Source organism: Bombyx mandarina, chromosome 04, assembly GCF_030267445.1.
Source record: "Bombyx mandarina strain Sakado chromosome 04, ASM3026744v2".
In the NCBI taxonomy this organism is placed as follows: domain Eukaryota; kingdom Metazoa; phylum Arthropoda; class Insecta; order Lepidoptera; family Bombycidae; genus Bombyx; species Bombyx mandarina.
The window spans coordinates 10,435,953-10,453,330 of NC_143211.1; the positions used below are offsets into that span (position 1 = coordinate 10,435,953).

The 17,378-nt window shown below is 38.9% G+C and overlaps 1 protein-coding gene across 11 annotated transcripts in view; it reads left to right on the plus strand.

The window, feature by feature from the left end:
* Nucleotides 1–17,378, plus strand: part of LOC114251597 (neural-cadherin) — a 340,197-nt gene that overhangs the window by 233,241 nt on the left and 89,578 nt on the right. Inside the window, exon 1 of one of the 11 annotated variants that reach the window (XM_089727049.1) lies at nt 12,198–12,702. The exons of the other annotated variants lie outside the window; for them this stretch is intronic. Within the exon in view, the coding sequence (XP_089583175.1) occupies nt 12,651–12,702 (52 nt within the window). The 5' untranslated portion in view covers nt 12,198–12,650. Of the gene's footprint in view, nt 1–12,197; nt 12,703–17,378 lie in introns of those variants that run through there. 11 annotated transcript variants of the gene reach the window in all.

Consider the following 17,378-nt stretch of genomic DNA (forward strand, 5'->3'; position numbering starts at 1 on the left):
CGAACTATAACATGGTCAGGAACGACAGGCTCTCTGCCCGTGGTGGTGGTACCGTTATTTACTATAGAAGAGCCCTGCATTGCGTCCCGCTCGATCCTCCCGCGCTCGCTAATATCGAAGCATCAGTGTGCCGAATCTCACTGACGGGACACGCGCCGATCGTTATCGCGTCCGTTTATCTTCCACCGGATAAGATCGTTCTAAGCAGTGATATTGAGGCGCTGCTCGGTATGGGAGCTCTGTCATTCTGGCGGGCGACCTAAATTGTAAACACATCAGGTGGAACTCACACACCACAACCCCGAATGGCAGGCGGCTTGACGCGTTAGTCGATGATCTCGCCTTCGATATCGTCGCTCCGTTAACCCCGACTCACTACCCGCTAAATATCGCGCATCGCCCGGATATACTCGACATAGCGTTATTAAAAAACGTAACTCTGCGCTTACACTCGATCGAAGTAGTTTCAGAGTTAGATTCAGACCACCGTCCCGTCGTCATGAAGCTCGGTCGCGCTCCCGATTCCGTTCCCGTCACGAGGACTGTGGTGGATTGGCACACGCTGGGCATCAGCCTGGCTGAATCTGATCCACCATCGCTCCCGTTTAACCCGGACTCTACCCCGTCTCCTCAGGATACCGCTGAAGCCATAGACATCTTAACATCACACATCACCTCGACATTAGATAGGTCATCGAAACAAGTTGTAGCGGAGGACTTCCTTCACCGCTTCAAATTGTCCGACGATATTAGGGAACTCCTTAGAGCTAAGAACGCCTCGATACGCGCCTACGACAGGTATCCTACCGCGGAAAATCGTATTCGAATGCGTGCCCTACAACGCGACGTAAAGTCTCGCATCGCCGAAGTCCGAGATGCCAGATGGTCTGATTTCTTAGAAGGACTCGCGCCCTCCCAAAGGTCTTACTACCGCTTAGCTCGTACTCTCAAATCGGATACGGTAGTAACTATGCCCCCCTCGTAGGCCCCTCAGGCCGACTCGCGGCCTTTGATGATGACGAAAAAGCAGAGCTGCTGGCCGATACATTGCAAACCCAGTGCACGCCCAGCACTCAATCCGTGGACCCTGTTCATGTAGAATTAGTAGACAGTGAGGTAGAACGCAGAGCCTCCTTGCCACCCTCGGATGCGTTACCACCCGTCACCCCGATGGAAGTTAAAGACTTGATCAAAGACCTACGTCCTCGCAAGGCTCCCGGTTCCGACGGTATATCTAACCGCGTTATTAAACTTCTACCCGTCCAACTCATCGTGATGTTGGCATCTATTTTCAATGCCGCTATGGCGAACTGTATCTTTCCCGCGGTGTGGAAAGAAGCGGACGTTATCGGCATACATAAACCCGGTAAACCAAAAAATCATCCGACGAGCTACCGCCCGATTAGCCTCCTCATGTCTCTAGGCAAACTGTATGAGCGTCTGCTCTACAAGCGCCTCAGAGATTTCGTCTCATCCAAGGGCATTCTCATCGATGAACAATTCGGATTCCGTACAAATCACTCATGCGTTCAACAGGTGCACCGCCTCACGGAGCACATTCTTGTGGGGCTTAATCGACCAAAACCGTTATACACGGGAGCTCTCTTCTTCGACGTCGCAAAAGCGTTCGACAAAGTCTGGCACAATGGTTTGATTTTCAAACTATTCAACATGGGCGTGCCGGATAGTCTCGTGCTCATCATACGGGACTTCTTGTCGAACCGCTCTTTTCGATATCGAGTCGAGGGAACCCGCTCCTCCCCACGACCTCTCACAGCTGGAGTCCCGCAAGGCTCTGTCCTCTCACCCCTCCTATTTAGCTTATTCGTCAACGATATTCCCCGGTCGCCGCCGACCCATTTAGCTTTATTCGCCGACGACACGACTGTTTACTATTCTAGTAGAAATAAGTCCCTAATCGCGAAGAAGCTTCAGAGCGCAGTCCTAGCCCTAGGACAGTGGTTCCGAAAATGGCGCATAGACATCAACCCAGTGAAAAGTACTGCGGTGCTATTTCAGAGGGGAAGCTCCACACGGATTTCCTCCCGGATTAGGAGGAGGAATCTCACACCCCGATTACTCTCTTTAGACAACCCATACCCTGGGCCAGGAAGGTCAAGTACCTGGGCGTTACCCTGGATGCATCGATGACATTCCGCCCGCATATAAAATCAGTCCGTGACCGTGCCGCGTTTATTCTCGGTAGACTCTACCCCATGATCTGTAAGCGGAGTAAAATGTCCCTTCGGAACAAGGTGACACTTTACAAAACTTGCATAAGGCCCGTCATGACTTACGCGAGTGTGGTGTTCGCTCACGCGGCCCGCACACACATAGACACCCTCCAATCCCTACAATCCCGCTTTTGCAGGTTAGCTGTCGGCGCTCCGTGGTTCGTGAGGAACGTTGACCTACACGACGACCTGGGCCTCGAATCAATTCGGAAATACATGAAGTCAGCGTCGGAACGATACTTCGATAAGGCTATGCGTCATGATAATCGCCTTATCGTTGCCGCCGCTGACTACTCTCCGAATCCTGATCATGCAGGAGCCAGTCACCGTCGACGCCCTAGACACGTCCTTACGGATCCATCAGATCCAATAACCTTTGCATTAGATGCCTTCAGCTCTAATACTAGGGGCAGGCTTAGGGACCCCGGTAACCGTACTCGTCGAACTCGACAAAGAGGTCGACGTGCAACCTAACCCATGCATCAGCCCGCTGAGTTTCTCGCCGGATCTTCTCAGCGGGTCGCGATTCCGATCCGGTAGTAGATTCATTCGCGAAACAATTGCTCTTGAGTTGTTAGGTCTCCTTCGGAGGCGCTCGGGCAGTTGTTAGCAAATCCCACCCCTCTTGGCTGAGCCTTTGCTCGCCCACCTGTCCTGGTGAAACTGGAAAGGCCTTCGGGCCACCAGTAAACTTTCAATCATTTCCTGGGCTTACCTTTAAATTAAATTACCGGTAGCGGACCAGGTATATAACAATACGGTCGCTAGGCCGCTCACTGAATTACAGCGGGTGCGTTGTCGTATTCCCATTGTACTCCGCACAGCTCGGGATAATGCACGAATCTTTTATTCAAGTGCCCTGACCCTCGAACGCCACAAGAAAATAACACAAAGATGAAGTCAACATTCATTGTGGTACTCTCAATAGAATTTTGACAGATCCGTCGTAGTCCAGTCAGTAACCTTAATGAATACAAAAATAAGAGGTATGTTCGTTGTTTGAAAGCGGACGATGACTGAACTTCCCTCTCGAAATAATGTTGAAAAGCCAATTTTTCTTTTTACGTAGCCAAAAGATTTTCTCCGTAAACAAAACCTGTCCTATGCCATATTTCAATAAAGCTTATTATCGGCTAAAGTTGAAAGACATTTAAACAACTTATAGATTTTAGGTACACTGTTTTTTTGTATTCCTGATCAACATTTATTGTCTTATTGGTATGCAGGACCAGAGCTAAAACGCGTCGCGTGCGCCCAATAAATTTTTATACAATTTTAAGAGAATTTACTTATTCCATCTTTTAGCGTCAATGCTCTTGCAAAATTGTTTTCTCACCGATTATAGTAGAAGATGCTTTCTATTCTGGCTCATTTATTAACAACAATGGCAAGGTGCTGTACAAATATGCACGACGCAATGGTGAATACATCGTACAAAGGATTACGGTGGGCGGCGGAATTCACATCCTTATGGGCTCCATCGACCATTTGAAACTGGATGGACCGTGACTCGTCAGCCCATGTACAGCTAGACAAAATGCCTGCGTTCATTTTAAATGTAAATCGATAAGTATATATTATTTATGTTTTGTTGTTTGTTAATGAGTGGTTTTTTTCTTCATTTCGTTCAAAAAGAATCGATTTACTAAAATTCAATTCAAAATTTAATAACTTTATTTTTAAAAAATTCAGTTGATTTTCTTGTACGGAAAATATCGAGTCTGACGGAAGTAGATTGAGTCAACATTATAGAATGGCGATAAAGCTGACGTCATAACGTCCTTCGAGAAACTTGTCGAACCATACGAAGCAAATGTGTATAGTTGAAGTTTAATGAGCCGTGTATTACTTTCCTAGAGTTCAAAACTTATATCAACTCTTCTAGTGTCACCTATTTTGTCGCGAATTTTGACTTTGAAAGTAAAATATATATATAAGCTTATTTGTGTCTTATTTTCCCTAAATTGACAAATCTACAAGGAATGAAATATATTTACCTTACCATGGTGCCATTAGAATACGGTCCACATCGTCTTAAGTAACACCCTCGCTCATAGACTGATGCCCTGCTAGAAGTATAGTCAACCAAAAAGACAGAAGTGTGAATAGCTAAGGACGTGACATAATTGTAATGATCTCTTGAAGTGCATTGTGAATTAACGCAGCACTACCGCGTAATACGGATGTACTTTGCTTCGATGATAAGTGTTGTGACAATAAAAATGTGATAAGAGAATCATAAAAAACTATGCCTAAGCACAGAGCCTATCTATGTATGTGTGTGTATACATGTCGGAGACGGTCATTAGTTTTGGTAGTAAAACGAAGCGCGGCATGATTCCCGAGAGGTGACAGCACGATCGCGATGTCGTCGGAATTCTGCTAACTTCGTGCTACGACAGAGCCTAGCCGATTGAGGCGCGCATAGACGCCATTTTACACTTACCAATCAACCCTTCTTAAAGAGCGGCGCTTCCGTTATAAGAAATGTCCTTCATTTTCGTTTGCTAACGTCAAGAGATTTCTAAATTGTTCTAAGATAAGCAACGTGTTTTGTGTATTCAATATTTCTCTTAACTCGATCACCCTATTCGCCCCTATGACGTCTGACGATGATGTTAATAATGCAGTTTCTCCGACATATATTAGTAACTATTCAACAATTTGCGTCAGTAAAAATAAAAATAAAATCACTGAAATATTATCTATATCACTCTGAGATATTACAACTTTATCTGAAACTAGCTGACCCGACATCTAGTACTTCGTAGTGCCTCAATCGATAAATAAAAGATCTAAACTTTTGTATAAAATAAACTTAAAACAACCAAAAGGAGCCCGTCCGACGGGGGATACTTCAAAGGAAAAACAAAATTATTATTTTTATTTAATTCCGAGCATTTTCATATTTATCTACCTTTTAAACCTTCTCTGGACTTCCAAAAATAATTCAAGATCAAAATTAGCCAAATCGGTTCAGCCGTTCTCGAGTTTTAGCGAGACTAACGAACAGCAATTCATTTTTATATATAGAGATTAATATCAATAGACGGAAGGGTTGTATGCCCGCATCTTTAAACGTAATTTGTATGTGGTGTGCGAGACTACTTTTCCTTTCAGTATCTTGCCCGCTTCTTTCCGGTTTCGCTCAGCGGAAACTTCTCACTTACCATTAATCATACATCGGCATTATCTTTGTTCCGAAGTAGACCAGCCGAAGCGCAATGTGCGTAAGTATCGAACACGTCCGGGATACGTCCATCGAGTATACGCTAAATAGATTCTTGTGACGACAAAGCATGTATTATTAGCCGTGATTTATGTATATTTATTTGTTTAGCAAATAACGATACATTAACTACTTATGTTGACGATATTATGATGTTGATACTGATGCTATTACGGGCCGTGCGAATTCGGAGAGGTACCGTCAAGTTTAATTTAAGCGCATGTAAACAAGAGACGTGAGAAAATTCCAATTTGAATTTGATTGTCGCATTGTCAAATTTGATTTGATTCGCAATCGTGAACGTTTTGTAGACATTTCATATTAGAGAGACAAAATACCATTTAGTAGGAGATTAAGTAGGTCGGTACAAGTGATTTGGCTCACGATCCGGACGCCTGTCAACTTTGTCAGCGAATTAATGGAATTATTAAAAATTACAGCTTATTACTGCAGCGGCGGATAACCTTTTCCTTACCTTTTCCAATTTAGAAGACAACACAGCCATGGTATAATAAAAATGTTACTTTTAACTGATAGCATCCATGTATGGACACCGGTAACCGTATACTGCAGTTGTAAATCTAGAACCAAATCCTAACAGTAAAAGTTCACAGGAATGTAGAACAAAAATACATTTGTTCATGTAGGTACGCATTTTCGAAAATCAAATATTTCAAGATGCTTTATTGCTAGTACGCAATTTCGTAAAGATGCACGAGAAAATTTATTGTGTCCACTGATATAATAGCTATCCAAAGTCAGCAATGTTCTCCCTTTGATATACGCTGCAAACACTGAATTGGCACAGCGCTGTGTAATGGCACTCAATGACCTACAAGTTATGTTAGCGTCATACATTATTAAACATGTTATTATGCATTTACTGGTTAATAACGCTCATGCTCCGCCATGGACATCGCCAGCTGTACGTAAATTTTCCCGCGGAGTTTGTTTAAAAATGTTCCATACACTTTATAAATTGTAGATTCAAATAAAGTGTATTCTAAAAACGTTTATTTGTTATGTACAATAGATAGATTGATTAGTGAGTACTTAAAGTACTTATTATTTTTAGTAAAAGTAATTCGGTATTTTTTTTTTTTAACAGCATGTACCTAATTTAAAAACTTATATTGATATTCTATAAAATAATATACTGTTCGACTCGTTGGTTTAGTGATTGTAATCGATATCAAGGCCTCTGTTAATACATATTACGTCTTGTATCTTTCGGGTATTAATATCACAAAAGATCATTTATCTTTGAGTCCCTTGAACGTGATCTACTTATGTTTAATTTACATTTCAAGTCATTAAAAAATGCTGTGGTTAATTGGAAGTTAAAAAAAAACTTTTTTGCAGAGAGCTTCAGATATGTTCCTTCTCATTCTTTTGCTAGCTAAAATATGTAGATTTCATTTTTTTTTCTTATTGACGTTGCTTTTCGCCTAAATTTTGGTAATACTGAATTTTAATGTAAGCTACTTGCTAATTATAATTCATCTCATCCAGGAAACTCAAAGACTACATTATTAAAAAAAACATTTATTATGATTTTGTTAATTAATTATGCTGTTACATCCTTCCACTTTGAAACTTTTATCTTGATCGCTGAAAAGTTTTCCGCTTAACAATTTATTACTTAACAGTTTTCATGAATACTTTATAAAAAGCGGGTCAGTTTTTATAGAATAATTTTGATTAGTGTAGGTAAATGAGTAGATGAATATGGATACGCTTCAATCAGTAGAGGTTTCTACAGGGTCATTATATATATATAATATACCATATGCTGCCACCCACTTTGAGACACGAAATCAGAGTCTTAATTGTATTCGATGACGGCTGGATCACCCTTCAAACGGGACTGCTTCGCGATTAGCGTAGGAGGGATAATAGTACCTAATAGTGCGGGATTATAAGACGCCCTACCATCGGTAAATTTGAGGTTGGCGATAGATTCGTTGATACTCAGAGAATGCTGCTTCCCATTATCGAGTCCTTTAAGTACTGTTCCACACAGCTAAATCTTCGACACTTTAATATTCGCGAGTGAAGCTCAACCACAGTGCATTTCTAGAGATCCTTTTCTACCACGTATCATCCATTTTTAGATTGAATTCCCTCCAAGATGTTTTTTGAGCACTATGACATGATTTTCTTCAAGAAAGGCTTGTTGGAGACTCAGTTCTAGGGAGCGGCCTGACTGTGCCTGCCACCAGCGTCCGTATGCGGCGATAATCACTCACTATCAGGTCGATCGTATGCTCATCTTCTTACAAGGGTAGTAAAAAGTTAATTTTAAAAAAGTTGTTTATTCACCAAAAATGTATATTAAATTCAACAATTTAGTGCGAGGTGAGGGCTCTGATCAGCTGACGATAAGATGGAGCAAACTTGTTGATAACGAGATTAGTTGCCCTCGTTTGTACCTGTACGTGTTGTTATTTACTTCGCAGAACCCTTGTTACGTTGGTGAACATGCATCTTAATTAAACTAGGATTCTCTGTGATGCTACAATATTGCTCGCGGTTTTCTCGCATGTGCATACCAAATTTAGTCCACTATCTTTGTATAATCTGAGTAGGATATATGTGACTTAATACAATGTCAACGCGGTTTGTGTTCTAAGCGTTTCACGTAAATAGACCTTGCCTATCAGCATTAACTTAGTGTTGGACGATTAGAATTTGTAGAAACAGCAGAAACGTAATGGGCCGAATAAATTAACGATAGGGACGTGGAGGTAATAGGTCCTTGCAGTTGGGCTGTGGACGGTCACACGGTTGGGTTTGATGTTGAGATATTTAGTTCGCAACGAACATAGCGCTTTGCACCCCCAAACTGAATGTACTCTGGGGTCGTAACACAAATATCAGTTTGCTTGACCCGGCCGAAGTCGTATTTGCTATCGTAGAATTTTATGTGGTAACATAATTTCGGCTTTCCTGTTCCTTGTCATCATATTTCTACGGCTCGCAGTTCGGATTTAAGCTTTTATTATAACGATGTACCTGTCTTATGATCGTTCATGTTTATGTTAGTTGAATACGATTGAATTGGTACCAGGAGATTTTTTATTCATAATTACTATAATTTGCGTAATTACTGGTGACATAGCGTCTTCTGAGCCCGCGATGATAGGTACCGCCATCCTGTTTAGTTCTGCCGCGAAGCAGTAACTGAAAGCAAGCATCAGCAGGTTTAAAGGATGGAGCAGCCAGTGTATTATCGAATTAAGACTTAGTAATCATGTCTCAAGATGGATGGCGGCATTTACGTCGTTGATGTCTGCTTCAATAAATACTTAACTTCACCAAGCGGGCCGTGCTCTCGTTCACCGGTCTAAACTATAAAAAAAAAAACTGAAGCGTTCTAAAACAATCGTACGTAAAATAAAAATGCTACAATCCGAGAAAAGTTTAGCAACATGTTTGTATTAACAGCGTCTGTCAGCGTTTCACTAAGCGGGTCTCGGCCTACTGTTAGTTCTACGTGATTTCTCACTGTTTCCTTAAGAATAATCCGAGTGACCCGCGGGACTGGTATAAACGAGCCAAGGCAAAATTAGCCGGCAACTTTTCGTTAACATTGTAAACAGAGGTATTATTTTCCATTTTGCGGATACGTTTTTGGAGTTCCATGGCTTCCACAATATAAAATGAATGCTCTCCGGTCGTGAAATCCGGGAAAACTTCAGAAATTGTAAATTTGATGGGTTTTTCCGCAACTGAATAGATGGTATTATGGTTTCACAGGGTTTGCTTATCTACATAAGTAGAGAGATACTGGGTTCGGGTATGTACATATTATATAGCTGCTACACAATAGCGACACCAGATTCAATACAGCGCGCCGTTATTTGAACAACGTACAAAAAAAATTGTTCAAATACTGCGATAATTTTTCAATTTTTTTTATATACGAGCATCACAAATGAAATAATATAACACAGCGCTCTTAAATGTGTCCGTCGAATATTTTTTGCAAAGTCGCCACAGTAAATCGCCTTAGTAAAAACACTTTTACTACATTATTATTATCCGATTCTATTGACTGAGTGAGACTCACCTCTTCTTTTTTGAGATTCAACCACTTCTTCACGCTTTGATAGAAAATAAAAATACACAATAACTTCAATGAAGTGTCCTACGATTTACAATGTGAATTCAAGGAATTTCATTTTTGGGATATAAGTTAGGGGGCAAGTTAATATTTATGCTTTGAAAAACGGTTTACTCGTAATCTGATCTGTGCCACCGCATTATCCGCCACGGAACTAATCGTTTCTGCCATTTAGAACCACCGTTCACCTACTATTTTGTCCAGATAGCACACGCAATCTTAAAAACATTGCCATAGCGTTGAAAAATGTTGTTGTCTACAAGTAAACAATTTGTAATCGATACAAACAAATGATTCAAGAAACATGCAACCGTGGCATTACGCAATACTTATATATTTATTACTGACAATTCCTTTGACATGGACCGAGGTTAATAAATGCGAAGTAATCAGTACCTACTCAATATTCTTTACTTTATCTGCCAGTTCTAAAGATGCCGTAAATTCTTTGATCATGTTTGATTTCAGAAAAGCACAAAGGCTCTTCGGGTCTACGTAGATTTGGCAAAGATTTGTCAGGATTCTCATTAACGCCGCTTTTAATTTCAATTGTATCAAATTAGGTTTCTATTGAAGCTCTGAGTAACACCGGCAAGGTTTTATTAGTTCAATAATAGGAGGACGAGCTCACAGCCCACCTGGTGTTAAGTGGTTACTGGAGCCCATAGACATCTACAACGTAAATGCGCCACCCACCTCGAGATATATCGACCCTACGAACCGAAACGCATTACTGCTTCACGGCGGAAATAGGCGGGGTGGTGGTACCTACCCGTGCGGACATGCGGACAAGAGGTCCTACCACCAGTGATTACGCAAATTATAATTTTGCGGGTTCGGTTTTTAATACACGATGCTATTCCTTCACCGTGGAAGTCAATCGTGAACATTTGTTGAGTACGTATTTCATTAGAAAAATTGGTACCCGCCTGCGGGATTCGCACACCGGTGCATCGCTACATACGAATGCACCGGACGTCTTATCCTTTAAGCCACGACGACTGTACGTGCGACTTAGTGTTGCGTAATGGCAATTAAGCGTGGCTTGTATTTTTTATATGAAATATTTATTGAACCTTTATATTACAAATCATCAACTTAATATAAGAAGACTATAAAATTGATGCATAGATATGACCTACCCGTGCGGACTCACAAGATATCTTACCACCAGTAATTACACAAATTATAATTTTGTAGGTTTGATTTTTATTACACGACTAGTTGACCCGGCAAACTTCGTACTGCCTCAATCGAGAAATAAAAAACGTAAACTTCTCTATTAAATAAACTTAAAACAAACAAAAGGAATCCGTCCGACGGGGGACACATCAAAGGGAAAACAAAATTGTTATTTTTACTTAATTCCGAACATTTTCATATTTATCTAAACCTTCTCTGGACTTCCACGAATAATTCAAGACTAAAATTAGCCAAATCGGTCCAGCCGTTCTCGAGTTTTAGCGAGACTAAAGAACAGCAATTCATTTTTATATATATAGATATAGATAGATGTTTTAGTGATGTTTAGATGATTAGTTTACTGAGAGCTTTTTCTTTGTTATGTTTATTAGAGCACACTTATTAAAACCGTTAATTAACCGTTTTGTATGCAGATGACCCCTCGGGTGTCCTTAACGCAACTTCCTTTTTCCATGCGCCCCTTTTAGATGAGCCTGAATCGTCAATTTTCCCATCAGTCCTAAAACGTTAGCTGGATAAATTATTCTGTACAGTGATTAGTAACGGTTGACAACGTAGGCAATGATTTTGGTATTTGAAACTTTTCTGATTTTGTAATCTTGCAGCGGTTTTTAAAGGCTGTTGTTATTAAAATTACCAGTACGAGACTCATCCAAAATTTAAAATTTCGTTATTCAATGTTCTGAAATTTATTTCATTGTTTTGTTCGTATTCTACGAATTTGGATTTACCCAAATAAGTTGAAACATTGTGCAGTTGGTAAAGTGTTATTGGCCCTTCAAAATCGACCCTGGTTCATCCTGGTCGTCAGTTAGATAGGGCACAATCAGATGCGAAATGGTTCTATTTCATACATTTCACAAATATCATAAGCGAAGCGAAGTGCAGACGAGACTCGCTAATAGTATAAATATTACCTTAAACAATGTTACATATATTTATTTAATATATTCTATGATTCTAGTAAGTTTTAAAAGCAGCTAAAACTCTCGTTGTTTAAACATGTGATTTTTAACCAATCTGCCATTTCAGATGATTTGAGTACTAATAAATTTCCAACTCATGTCGTTTCATACCGTAAAAAATGGTTCGTTTTAATCTTCAACTGCTTGATAAAGGATATAATCATTTAACACAGTTATTTATTATTATGGCATTAAGAGTAAGGCTAATCAGATTGATTTGAACGTTAAAGGTTTCGATCCGATAAATTAATCGGACCCATCCGAAAGGTGTAAATTAATTATACTGATAGGTGTTCGTTGTCGATACGTTAATTTGTGTCTAATAGAATGTTCGCAGGGGTCATTTCTGATTAGAATCTGGCTTGGTTCACTCTCAATAAATTTCGCAATATTTTTTAATTGCCTTCACAAATTGTAACGTAATTCGATTTGATTCGAACAGTCTAATTTCATTTAAAATAATTTAAACATTAATAAAGTCGTTTTTAAGAAATATTAATTTTAATTGTTATTCCATTATAATTTGTGAATATGCAAATAATTTTACTCTTAAAAATGTGTTTCTCTTTCGAAAATGCTTTGGTAGTGTAAGTCGAACGCACGCGGGGTTGGTTGGTCGTGGGGCGGGCTCGACGCGGCGGCAGTTCTACTTGGGCAACCTGCCGACTGCCCGTCTCGCGCGTTTCCCTCTATACCCTCCTCTCACTCACTTCAATGGTAATAAATACTGAACTAACGCGAGTTAAGTGCATATACGTGTGTTTTGTGATGCTATAATATGAGTAAGAGATCGTTCAATATTTACGGATGTGCATGTGTTCAGTATAGTAATCAACGTTGACAGTTAAAGTGCGCCATGCGGTGAGCATTCGGTGCTATCTGCACTCGCGGATATGGTGGACCCATTGAAGATATTTTGGGTTTTAACAAACAGCACCTATCTAGGTACGAAACATTTTTACACGACCTAATAAAGCCTTTCAATCGGTAAACTATAAAATTGTTATCCGTTACAACTCGTACGATTCCGTCATTATATTTATCTAGCCCTCGTAGGGACTCGGCAAGTCATGTATAACTGATTTTACAGCCCATACATACTTTGAAATAATATAATTTGAATTTTTGTGTTACGTTTGAATAGTAATCATGAAAGGTATTTATATCCGCAAAGCTCACTGAGTTTCGCGCCGGATCTTCTCAGTGGGCCCCGGTTCCGATCTGGCGGTAGATTCTGTGAAGCACTGCTCTTGCTAGGGCCAGTGTTAGCAACACTCCCGATTTGAGCCCCGTGAGCTTACCTACTCGCCCGGTTACGCTGATATAGCCTCTCAAGACTATCAAGGCTTAGGTAGGAAAATAAAAATCTGCAAGTATGGTAATAATATATGTAATTAGAATTGTTGTATTACTTTTGAATACTAATTATGAAACGTATAACATGCCTCACCATCATTGATCATACCCGATCCTGTGGACCGAATGGTAAACAGTCGACGTCGCCCTAAACACGTCATTACGGATCCTCCCGATCCATTAAGGGTGCTTTTAGGTACTTCAAGCACTGGTCACCGTCCTTGCCGAACCCGTCGCTTGCGACGAAGCGCTCTGCGAGTAAATTAACCCACAGACTGCCCACAGCCCACTGACTTTCTCTGTGTAGTTTCTTCACTGAGTAGGAAAAAAAATCATCATTGAATGAATTAAATTAAAAATGTTACTGATATTTATATTGTTTCATCTTTATTTTTCTTTTCGCTGTTAACTGTTGTTTATTCAAGGGATACTATCATTAGACTCGCTGTCGAAATACATTTTGCATCCAACGTTACCTCATTATACTGGAATTTATTAACGTCAAGCCCTGCCGTCCTTCCTGCTCGGGGCACTAACTAATAAGGAAAAGATACTCGAGATTTATTAGGGGAATCATCGGCATCCAAGCTTTCGTTACGACAATAAATCCGTTATGAAGAAACAACAAAATCCGTTAACAGCGCTCCAGTGAAACATTTGTATTCGCTATGTAAATTCACAAATTATTAAAAATCTTATTTGATTGCCTTCCACTGCGGTTGGTATTGGTTATTTTCGAATTTCGTTTGTAGAATGACACGTAAGACACCCTTTATTGAAAACCAAAGAACAAAGCATACTGAAGTTTGAATTGGTTCTTTAAAGAACGGGTAAGTTTGCTAATGTAATTGCTTTCATTTGTAAGGTATAAAATTAAAGAATGTCTGTTGCTTCTTGACTTTAAATATCAAATTCCGTGAAAATCTCACTAACGGCAAGAGGACCTAGAGCTAATAACAACTAGTTCACCATTGAACGTCCGTGGGTAGTAGTATTCTGTCTTTATCGCCCAAATAAATAAAAGTTCTTTAAGAAATCACTCCATCAAACTTCATGAATCTTAGTTTTATACATAAAGGTAAAGGGAGATTTTTGATTTGGGATGAGAGCTTTCATTATTTAAAAGTAGTAAAATGTATTCGGTGGCCCAGCCTTCCGAGTAGAAAAAAAGCGTACATATCAAATCACATATTTTATTAAATTAAATGCAATAGAACACGATTATCCCAGTCACACTGTTCGCCGTTCGAGTCCGGAGTTAAACTGTTGCACATCTATTCCAGCAGTTCGTGCTACCCAGCACTCTGATTGGTTCATGCTATTTATGCATCAACCTATCAGTACTTCAATTGATGTCCTAAACAACAAATTTGTTTCCATTATGAAAGAGGTCGAAAAATTACGAACCCTAACTAAAAGCACAACGTATCATTGAAAATATCCAAGCTACGACGGTCTCTTTAATAAATCATTGTATACTTGTTATTGGTATCATAATAATATACCTAACCATCATTATTTTAGATAAATATTCTTTTGCCGTGTTTCATCCTTCTTATTGATGGAACCATATAATATTAAATAATATAATACGAGTCAGTATTGTCATATCAGTAAAACGATTCAGATTATTGTAAATATAATTTACGAAAAACACATTTGTTTTAACTACTCGCGTGATTCTTTGGTACGTTTTGACGTTGCTCTAAAGCCTCAAATGTCAATAACAACTGTACAAAGTTGCAAAATAACAACGCATAGTACTATCTTATTGTATCTTATATTTTATGGGCTAGGCAAAAAATTGTGCAACACCTTTATCTCAGGATCCAAGGATCATATTATGACATTCCCCTGTCTTCTAATCCTTATTTCGAAACACCGCCTACATGAACGCTGCAATAACATTAGAAGAAAAGAAATGTTCATACTAGGCCATCTCGCTCACTATGCACATATGTGCATTTACCTCCATGCAGCATCGTCAGCCAAATCTGTCTCATGTAGTTGCCCCCCAGTTCCAAAACGCCCTATGATGCCCCCAAGCAAATATCTGACTTTTACAATCCTATTAATTCTATACAGAAACTCTTTGGTATTTCTTGACTCTGAGTCTGTTTGTCCAATTCTATTGTGAATGTTGTATTCGAGTAGTCTCTCAGTGTCTTATGGACCATCTTTAGAATTCCAATACATGGATCCCATCCAATCCTTGTTTTCATTTTCTTCGAAACTAATATGTTATATAGAGTACGAAAAAAACACAAATATGTATAAGCATACTAATTTCGAAAATTTCAGCTAAATTGTACAAAAAGTACACTCGATAAAGAAACGAAATTTTAGTTTCTTTGAAGTAAGCATAGGATGTGGCTAAGGTGAGCATAGATAATATACATAAATTTGGTATAGATAAGCAACTCAGGCACTCAACAAAAATGTTTACGGGCGTTGGCCACTAGATGGCTTCGCTGCGATTAGTTTCTCATTGCTCATGTTGATGGTAGTAATATATTTATTACCTATCCGATATTTTATTTTTAATGAAGGTTTTGTAAATTTTCAGAAACCACAAACTGAAAAAATTTAATCATTTGGTCTATCAGAAATAAAGACTTGTATGTTTTTTTTTTCATTTCTGTGTTTAGTTATACCATAATTAAATGCTTAAGGCATTTACGGAATGTATGTTTAGGGGTATCTGCTACAAGATGTCGCTAGTTTCCATACAGAAAAATATTTGTCTTAAAGTATCGCAGTTTCAGGACCCAGAAGGTAAGGTTACTGCATCTCATTACCAAAAAATGTTAACGCATCGTCAAGCTTACAGTTTAAAGTTTCAACTGCAATTTATAGATATTCGGTCCCACTATTTAATCTAAAACACATCTTTTAGACTTTGGTACGGTCGATGTCCATCTTTGTAATAAAATTGAACAAAAAAAAAAGTTAATTGAAATGTTTTTTTTCCGGATTTCATTTTAATATAGTACGTGCGCTATTGTCTTGAGACTTCAAATTTGATTTCTAACTTTGTAGATAAGATCTTCGTTCGACACGCTACGAGGTACGTTCGGTGGCAATTATTGGCTGTTTTGGTAACATCAGTAATCGCTGGCTCAACGTTTACATGAATTAATTTGATTGCCAATATATGATAAGGACTAGTGAATATCTTAGATATGTACATACATATATAGGAATATACATACAAGTATAGTTCATTTTAAATAGATCAGAGCTGATTTTTTTTTAAATATCATAGACTAAATCGTTTGTCATAAATTTACAAAATGGCCGGCTTTTGTTTCTAATATTGTAATTTTTGTATTTTAGATCTTTTTTTTTTGTTATTGCTTAGATGGGTGGACAAGCTCACGACCCACCTGGTGTTGAGTGGTTACCGGAGCCCATAGACATGTACAACGTAAATGCCGCCACCCACCTTGAAGTATGAGTTCTAAGGTCTCAGTATATTACAGTACAAGGGCTGCCTCACCCTTCAATCCGAATCGCACTACCACTTCATGGCAGATATAGGCAAGATGGTGGTACCTTCCCGCGCGGACTCACAAGTAGTCCTACCACCAGTACTTAATAAAGATCAGATTTTTTAACCGCACGTTTTTTTTAAGTTTGTTATATGAAGTTGTTCCTAATTTTTCGAAGCGACTAAAAGTGTAACAAATTTAACGCTAGTCGTGGTTTTGTTTTTTCGAAACTTCAGTATTATAATTGAATCACCAACTTTCATTTTGGTTTACAAAATGTGTATTTTAAATTTAAATACGAATAAAATTAATAAAAATATACTAGAATTGTTTTATTTATTTTTATTATTATATTTAGCACACTGAAATTGTGATATTCTAGACCAAAATTGAATCAGCTCAGGTGTGAGGCCACGAATTATTATTTTTTTATCATCTATACTTATACGCATGCAATAAAAAACAAACAAACAATTCAATAAGCCTCAAATATAATAATAATAGCCTTTTATTTCCCGTCACCCAAGTATTACATGTAAATATTCTTAATTATATATTATATTATTTTTACATTTTATCAAATTTTATTGTTGTTTATTTTTCTTCGATAGGAACCCCTATTTGGGTATAGGCCTCCTCCAGCTTAATCCAAGTTTCTTTGTTCTTAGCTTGTTTCATCCATTCTTTTCCAGCGGTGACTATGATATTATCACTCCATCGTTTCATAGGTCGTCCTTTCCTTGTTTTCCCATTAGGCCCTTTTTATTTTGTCGC